Source organism: Babylonia areolata, chromosome 22 (genome assembly GCF_041734735.1).
Source record: "Babylonia areolata isolate BAREFJ2019XMU chromosome 22, ASM4173473v1, whole genome shotgun sequence".
Classification (NCBI taxonomy): domain Eukaryota; kingdom Metazoa; phylum Mollusca; class Gastropoda; order Neogastropoda; family Buccinidae; genus Babylonia; species Babylonia areolata.
Window position 1 is genome coordinate 16,139,533 of NC_134897.1, and position 10,000 is coordinate 16,149,532.

The 10,000-nt window shown below is 50.8% G+C and overlaps 1 protein-coding gene across 1 annotated transcript in view; it reads right to left on the reverse strand.

Annotated features, from left to right (window-relative positions):
• Nucleotides 1-1,770: 1,770 nt before the first annotated feature.
• LOC143297047 (sodium channel protein 1 brain-like) overlaps nt 1,771-10,000 on the reverse strand; it is a 96,912-nt gene continuing 88,682 nt past the window's right edge. The window contains exons 26-29 of the mRNA XM_076609217.1: nt 9,834-9,944; nt 8,711-8,981; nt 6,716-7,248; nt 1,771-2,866 (exon numbers count right to left, since the gene is read on the reverse strand). Of these exons, the coding sequence (XP_076465332.1) occupies nt 2,084-2,866; nt 6,716-7,248; nt 8,711-8,981; nt 9,834-9,944 (1,698 nt within the window). The 3' untranslated portion in view covers nt 1,771-2,083. The remainder of the gene's footprint in view (nt 2,867-6,715; nt 7,249-8,710; nt 8,982-9,833; nt 9,945-10,000) is intronic.

The following is a 10,000-nucleotide window of genomic DNA, read 5'->3' on the forward strand; positions in this document are numbered from 1 at the left end:
ATTCACGAAAAGACGCTCTGCTTTAGAACAAATCCTCATGAAAGTTTTTCCTTCTTCTGAAACTTGGCTGGTGATATATATATATCACTGTTGCTGACAGGAATGATGTTTTGGGCTTTTAGAAGGCAATGGCGATGCAAGCCTTTTCTCTCCCGCACAGTACTTGAACTGCACCTGTTATGGAGTTATGCAGTAAGTTTTCATATGTCTACCAAACTGCGCGGATCCGATTTCAGCAGCCTTCTCAAACGAAACCGTTACAAGAAAAAAAAAAAGAGAGAAAATCAACCAGAACGGGCAATCGCGGCAGTTACAATTCGCCACCATCATGATTATGATCCTCGAAATAGGAGACAAACAACTCACTCCGCTTTACATGATAGCTGTCTCCCCAAACCTCAGGACAGTCTGCTTCCTTACCCCGTGAACAACTCTTTTACCACGGACTCACTGTCTGCTTAGGCAAAACCTCACACATTTGTGTGACCATGTGTCCTAAGAGACCCCCCCCCACCCCCCTTGCTCCATCACTGAACGAATGGTTAAAAAAAAAAAAAAGAATTTAAAACGAGGTACAAACCAGTGTCCCAAGTGAAACATTTCATACATCATGCAGGAAACAAGACCCGTGTGAGGTATACCCATCAACAATAAATACATCTACCGTAAACAGGATTTCAACCACTCACTCTTGAGGGAATATATCGTTTGGGGAGGGGGGGGGGGGGGGGGGGGGGCGGGAGGGGGGGAGGGGGGGGGGTATTTGAAAAACACGATTTTTCTTTTCTTTTTATCATCATGAAGAAATCGCATTTCGATTTCACTAATCCCAAACCCACCAAAAAAAAAAAAAAAAAAAAAAGTAACAGATTTTCCCCCAGTCTCCACACTGGGCATTCAACACCACACACTCATGGAAACACACGTTCACTGGAAAGGAACTGGTTGAGGCACTAAAGTTAAGTCTCCCGACCTCAGTGACGTCAATGTCTCTGAGGATCTGACCAGTGGAATCACACTGCTGACGGAAAGACAGGGATCTCAACCAGTGGTGACGTCATCAGACCATGCAGATACGATTTCAAGGACCACAACTGACTGGTCGACAGGCAAATGCACAGAAATAACTGACTTCTCCTGAGAGCACATTGGAAACAGTTGTCTGTTCGCCCAGGGGGACGGGGTGGCGGGGAGAGAGGTTTTCGCTTCTTTTTATTGTCTGGTGATCTGAATGCCGTTCACTGTTCTAGCGGATAAACCGACATCCACGATGTCCCCCCCCCCCCCAACTCCTCCACCCCTACCCCCAGCGTCATTCATAAAGCGTCAAGAGCCAAAGTTCCAGAAATACTGGTGACCCTTAAAAACCTTCTTTAATAAAAAGCACATCATCACAAGAAGATCCCATTCTAGGGCCTAACGGCCTGCCAAAATGACCAGATATAACGACAAAAACATGTAACGTTCCTCACACATCATGGATCACTTGTGCCATTGCCGATCAAACGAAACCCGACTTTGATGTGCGGCGTAAATTCACGGTAGATGTACAATAATCCATAATCCTACTAGGACGTGATAACATGACTGGCTGGGACAGTCACAGGAACACACTTTCCAGAGAGGAACTTCCGTCAGTGTCACGTCACCTGCCTCAGTCTGCCGTTACCTGAACAGAGCCGTGGAGACCTCACTGTTCTGTAGACTCTGCGCCAGGTCACGGCACTGCCGTTTAGGGAACAGCGAGGACCCATGTAGCATGGAACTGATCTCCTCTCCTCGGCCGTTAGCCAGGGGAAGATAGCAGAGTATTTATCATCATAACAGCTCCGCCCCCTCGTCCACAACTGTGTACGTAATGCAGAGCAACAGGTATCAAGGTAATACAGTTCGCTGACACAGTCAAGAAAGAAGAGCACTCAACGTTGTATCGGGAATTGGGGATGGAAGACTTTTTTTTTTCTTTCTCAAAAACATGGGAACATTTTGAAAGGGCTGACCTCTCCAGCTGAGATCAGCAGTCTGATTATGTACACGTCTTTACTTGACATTCAGCAGTTGCACTGCACGGGGAAGACTGGTGTTATAACTGGACGTCGTCAGACTGCTCCTCTGTGTCGTGGTCCTGGCCGTACAGCGCGTCCACCTGGGGCACCTGCAAGGTGTTGGACAGCCTGCTCTGCTTGCTGAGGGCCTGCATGCGGGTCCCCTGGTCGTCCAGGCGGGGGGAGGGGTTGGCGGACCGCGAGCTGGTGCGGCTGGTGACGGAGGGGGACCGGGACCCGCCGCCGAAGAACACCGTTAGGGCGCTGCCGATCCGGTGGCGGAGACCCCGCACGCCGTTGGCGTTCTCCCCGCTGCCGTCCTGACACGGGGAGTCCCGGTGCATGGAGCTTTGCCGCAGGGCCATCTGGGTGATGTTCTTCAGGGCCTGCTTGGTGCAGTGCCTGCGCCAGGCCCGCTGCAGGGTCCGCGCCGCCACGTCCTCCTTCTTCCGCTGCATCGTGCTGCTCCGCACCGCCAGCTTCTTGCGCGACGGGAAGACGGCGGCGAACTTGATCTGCATCTGCTCCTTGAGCTTGTCCAGCTCCTCCGAGTCCTCCACGTCCGTGAGGTGGTTCCTGACGAGCGCCATGAGGATGTCGAGGCAGTGCAGCTTGTCGCCCTCCATGATGGCCAGGTTGAAGGACACCAGCGTGATCTCGTTGGGCTTCTCGATCTTGAGCGGCTCGTCGAGGTCCGCCACGAAGTTGGACAGCTGGTCGTACTTGATGAACTGGGTTGCGTGCGGGTCGTAGCGCTCCCACACCACGTAAAACATGTCGAAGTCGTCCTCGGTGATGCCCATCTCTTCTTGCTGGTGGGCCTGCACAGCGCCACACAGCACATCATAACACAGCGCCACACAGCACATCATAACACAGCGCCACACAGCACATCATAACACAGCACATAATGACACAGTACATCATCAAACAGCGCCACACAGCACATCACCACACAGCACATCATCACACAGCACATCATAACACAGTACATCATCACACAGCGCCACACAGCACATCATAACACAGCACATAATGACACAGCGCCACACAGCACATCATAACACAGCGCCACACAGCACATCATAACACAGCACATAATGACACAGCGCCACACAGCACATAATGACACAGCGCCACACAGCACATCATAACACAGCGCCACACAGAACATCATAACACAGCACATAATGACACAGCGCCACACAGCACATCATAACACAGCACATAATGACACAGCGCCACACAGCACATAATGACACAGCGCCACACAGCACATAATGACACAGCGCCACACAGCACATCATAACACAGCGCCACACAGCACATAATGCACAGCGCCACACAGCACATCATAACACAGCGCCACACAGCACATCATAACACAGCGCCACACAGCACATCATAACACAGCGCCACACAGCACATAATGACACAGCGCCACACAGCACATCATAACACAGCGCCACACAGCACATCATAACACAGCACATCATAACACAGCGCCACACAGCACATAATGACACAGCGCCACACAGCACATCATAACACAGCGCCACAGCACATCATAACACAGCGCCACACAGCACATAATGACACAGCGCCACACAGCACATTATGACACAGCGCCACACAGCACATCATCACACAGCACATCAACACACAGCGCCACACAGCACATCAACACACAGCACATCAACACACAGCACATAATGACACAGCGCCACACAGCACATCAACACACAGCACATCACCACACAGCGCACAGCACATCATAACACGGCGCCACACAGCACATCATAACACAGCGCCACACAGCACAGCATAACACAGCGCCACACAGCACATAATGACACAGCGCCACACAGCACATAATGACACAGCGCCACACAGCACATAATGACACAGCGCCACACAGCACATCATAACACAGCGCCACACAGCACATCAACACACAGCACATAATGACACGGCTACACAGCACATCAACACACAGCACATCAACACACAGCACATCATCACACAGCACATCAACACACAGCACATCATCACACAGCACATCATCACACAGCACATCATCACACAGCACATCAACACACAGCACATCATCACACAGCACATAATGACACATCATGACACAGCGCATCATCACACAGCGCATCATCACACAACACATCATCACACAGCACATAATGACACATCATCACACAGCACATCATCACACATGACCACACAGCACGTCATCACACAGCACATCATCACACATCATCACACAGCACATCATCACACAGCACATAATGACACAGCGCCACACAGCACATCACCACACATGACCACACAGCACGTCATCACACAGCACATCATCACACATGACCACACAGCACATCATCACACAGCACATCATCACACAGCACCACACAGCACATCACCACACAGCACATCATCACACAGCACATCATCACACATCACCACACAGCACATCATCACACAGCACATCACCACACAGCACCACACAGCACATCACCACACAGCACATCACCACACAGCATCATCACACAGCACATAATCACACAGCATCATCACACAGCACATCATCACACATGACCACACAGCACATCACCACACAGCACATCACCACACAGCACATCATCACACATCATCACACAGCACATCATCACACATGACCACACAGCACATCACCACACAGCACATCATCACACATCATCACACAGCACATCATCACACAGCACATCATCACACAGCACATCATCACACATGACCACACAGCACATCACCACACAGCACATCATCACACATGACCACACAGCACATCATCACACATGACCACACAGCACATCACCACACAGCACATCATCACACATCATCACACAGCACATCATCACACAGCACATCATCACACAGCACATCACCACACAGCACCACACAGCACATCACCACACAGCACCACACAGCACATCACCACACAGCACATCATCACACAGCACATCATCACACAGCACCACACAGCACATCATCACACATGACCACACAGCACATCATCACACAGCACCACACAGCTATGGGTAGTCGTCATGCATGTACAACCAGGTATAACAAAATAAAATCCAAAACACACGAGGGATTAATACCAGACGGATGATCAAATCCAAGACATCAAGTTCCAACAACAACAGATCATTTGACAAATCAACACACAAAAACAAATCAAATCAATTTTAGTCTTCATCACCACAAAGAGTAACACATTCATTCTTCTTCTTCTTCGTTCGTAGGCTGCAACTCCCACGTTCACTCGTATGCACACAAGTGGGCTTTTACGTGTATGACCGTTTTTACCCCGCCATATAGGCAGCCATACTCCGTTTTCGGGGGTGTGCATGCTGGGTATGTTCTTGTTTCCACAACCCACCGAACGCTGACATGGATTACGGGATCTTTAACGTGCGTATTTGATCTTCTGCTTGCATATACACACGAAGGGGGTTCAAGCACTAGCAGGTCTGCACATTTGTTGACCTGGGAGATCGTAAAAATCTCCACCCTTCACCTACCAAGCGCCGTCACCGTGATTCGAACCCGGGACCCTCAGATTGACAGTCCAACGCTTTAACCACTCGGCTATTGCGCCCGTCACACATTCATTCATATTCCTCAAAACTTCGGTAACAGAATGAAAGCTAAGAAAACTGCAACTAATGATCCGAATAACCAATCAGTTTCTCCAGCTACAACAAGGTCCCCAAAAACCAACAACGCACATCACGTATCTTTTGCCCTAGCAACAAACATTGAACAGGACCATTCAAGCAGAGAGGGAACCAACACTGGCCAGTGGACGAGGACGAAATAACAAACAGAACGAACTAAAAATGGACAAAACCACCTACAACCCCCCCCTCTCCACCCCCGCCTCCAGCAAACAAACAAAAAAACAATACAAGCGCTCATAACCCACCCACACTCACAATCCACCCCCAAACGCACAATCCACACATCCTCACAATTGATACACAGAAAATGCACACACACACACACACACTCACACACTCACTCACTCACAATCCACACACACTTAGAACCCCCCCCCCCCCCCCACACACACACACAAACACACCGGAACACAACACACACACACACACACACCTCCCCGCACCTCCACTTCCCACCCCATCCCAACACACACACCCTCCCCCACACCCAAACACACACACACACACACACAATCCACACACACACACACACACATACACACACACACACCCCACATACACACACACAACACATACACACACACAGCCAAACACACACACACACACAGCCAAACACACACACACACACACGCACACACACACACACACACACACACACACACCAGAACACAACACACATACTTCACACACACACACACACACACCTCCCCCCGCACTTCTACTTCCCACACCACCCCCAACCCACACACATCCCTCCCACACGTCCCCTCCACAACACACAACCACACATCCTCCAACATCACCAAAACACACACACACACACCACCCAACACATACACAACCCCCACACATCCCCCCCATCCCCCCACACAACACACCCACACACCTCACCCTTCACACCCCCCTATCCCCACACACCCAACACACACACAAACCCACCTGATTGAAGTTCTCCAGGATGACGGCGATGTACATGTTGACAACAATCAAGAAAACAACGATGATGTAGGACACCATGAAAGGGATCGCCAGCCAGGGGATCCCGCAATCCCCGAAGGACGACGCCTCCACTCCTCCGTCCGGCAGGGTCTTGTGCGTGGAGTTGCAGTCGGGCTCCTCGATCAGCAAGGCTTCCAGGACGTCGTTCCAGCCAGCCGAGGTGGCCAGACGGATGAGGAGCAGGAAGGAGCTGCCGAACGTCTGGAAGTTTGTCAGGTCGTTGATGACGCCGTTCTCCTTGACGTCGCCGAACGAGGTCATGCCGATGATGGCGTAGATGTACATGATGAGGAAGAGGAGGGCGCCGATGTTGAAGATGGCCGGGAGGGAGATGATGAGGGCGAAGAGCAGCTTGCGGATGCCCTTGGCCGCCTTGATGAGTCGCAGCACGCGCCCGATGCGGAAGACACGCACCACGCGCAACAAGGTGGGCTTGATGACCACGCTGTTTAGGAGGTCGCCCAGCACGATGTCTAAGAACAACGCAACAAACCACACTGCACAGCACTGGTGAGAGGGTGATGGTGTGGAGACAGTGAGGGAGAGAGAGGGTGATGGTGTGGAGACAGTAAGGGAGAGAGAGGGTGATGGTGTGGAGACAGTGGGGGTGAGAGAGGGTGATGGTGTGGAGACAGTGAGGGAGAGAGAGGGTGATGGTGTGGAGACAGTGAGGGAGAGAGAGGGTGATGGTGTGGAGAGAGGGTGATGGTGTGGAGAGAGGGTGATGGTGTGGAGACAGTGAGGGAGAGAGAGGGTGATGGTGTGGAGACAGTGAGGGAGAGAGAGGGTGATGGTGATGGTGATGGTGTGGAGACAGTGAGGGAGAGAGAGGGTGATGGTGTGGAGACAGTGAGGGAGAGAGAGGGTGATGGTGTGGAGACAGTGAGGGAGAGAGAGGGTGATGGTGTGGAGACAGTAAGGGAGAGAGAGGGTGATGGTGTGGAGACAGTGAGGGAGAGAGAGGGTGATGGTGTGGAGACAGTGAGGGAGAGAGAGGGTGATGGTGTGGAGACAGTGAGGGAGAGAGATGGTGATGGTGTGGAGACAGTGAGGGAGAGAGAGGGTGATGGTGTGGAGACAGTAAGGGAGAGAGAGGGTGATGGTGTGGAGACAGTGAGGGAGAGAGAGGGTGATGGTGTGGAGACAGTGAGGGAGAGAGATGGTGATGGTGTGGAGACAGTGAGGGAGAGAGAGGGTGATGGTGTGGAGACAGTGAGGGAGAGAGAGGGTGATGGTGTGGAGACAGTGAGGGAGAGAGAGGGTGATGGTGTGGAGACAGTGAGGGAGAGAGAGGGTGATGGTGTGGAGACAGTGAGGGAGAGAGAGGGTGATGGTGTGGAGACAGTAAGGGAGAGAGAGGGTGATGGTGTGGAGACAGTGAGGGAGAGAGAGGGTGATGGTGTGGAGACAGTGAGGGAGAGAGAGGGTGATGGTGTGGAGACAGTGAGGGAGAGAGAGGGTGATGGTGTGGAGACAGTATAAGTGAGCGAGTGGTAGCGTGGAGACAGGTGAGAGACTGGTGGACAGGTGAGAGACTGGTGGTGCGGAGACATATTTAATCATTCTTCTGTTCATTACCATTATTAACTCACTCAGTCCTCTCTTCTCCTCTACACAGACCCCTCGGATGTCCAGTGGGTGTCTGAATGTCCCAACCTTTAGCTTCCGTCGTCAGAATTGTGGTATTCTTTGTCAACATTCACCTCTTCAGTATAAGAGCCTTCCGCTTGCAATATTTGGATGATGGTAATTGGGGTGAAACGCTGTTAACGTCGTCTCTTTCGCCGTTCGTATGGAGGGAGTTAAACCCAAGCCCCAACCCTTCATGATCACCAACATCATCATCACCATCATCTCCTCCTCCTCCTTCTCCTTCACCTCCTGTCCATCATTATCATTAACTCCGCCCCCCCCCCCCCCTCCCGCCCCACTCACCAACGAGCGACAGCAGCACGATAAGGAAGTCAAAGATGTTCCAGGGAACCCGGAAGTAGTGCCAGCGGAGCCCCAGCAGCTTGACCACCGCCTCCAGGATGAAGACGGAGGTGAAGATGATGTTGAGGATCTTGAGGGTCTGCGTGACAGCCTGGGACTGGTTGTAGTGCTCGATGGCCATCGCCACCATGTTGAGAGCGATCAGCAGCACCACCGCCAGCTCGAAGCGCGTGCTCATGGAGATCTTGTAGAAGAACTTGAGGACGGCGTTCTGTTGGGCGGGGCGGGGTGGGGTGGAGCAGAGACGCGAAGCCGTGGGAAGATAAGGATGACGATAACGATGTTTCATTTATAATAATTATTAAAAAAAAAAAAAAAGCACACGAAAAAAACAACAACAAAGCAAACGTGGCTCCCTATGGAGGGGGTAAACGTGACGATTCGTTATTGAACAATAACGCGCACATTAGTTAATACTATAAATTCAATTCATGAACGGATAACAAGCAAACAAACAAACAAACAAACAAACTGTGGCCCCATATGCAGTGGAAAACGTGCGACTCGTCGTTGAACAATAATGCGCACATTAGTAGTATTGTTCATTAGTTTATAAACGCTGTATATCTAGAACAATACAACAGTGTCAACTCATGATGATTCTCTTTTAAATGACTTACAAAGAAACACGTCGAAGTGTTTGATGAAGGTTTGATTTTTATTGGAAAACAAGAATAAAGTGTGTTGTGCAAACAAAACTTGGCCAGTCCGCTATAATAAATCGGAAAGGGTATGTGTTCCTGTAAGATCATCTGATACTGGACGGAACACACACACACACACACACACACACACACACACACACACACACACACACACACAGGCAACGTGCATTTCATCCTTTTATCTCAGATACATTACACATTGGACACACACACACACACACACACACACACACACACACACACACACACACACACACAGAAACACAGACACACACACGCTCACACACACAGACACACAGACACAGACACAGACACACACACACACACAGGCTCACACACACACACACACACACACACACACACAGGCTCACACACACACACACACACAGACACATTACCTTAGGCTGTTTTATGGTCTTCTGTGGTTTCTTGTTGCCCAGTTTCTTCAGCATGTTGTAGTAGTTCCGCTGACTCTCCGTCAGGAAGGCGTCCAAGTAACTGCCCTCATACTGCCACCAAACCATACATCGTCAGCATTTCAACTCCACAGTACCACACATACATC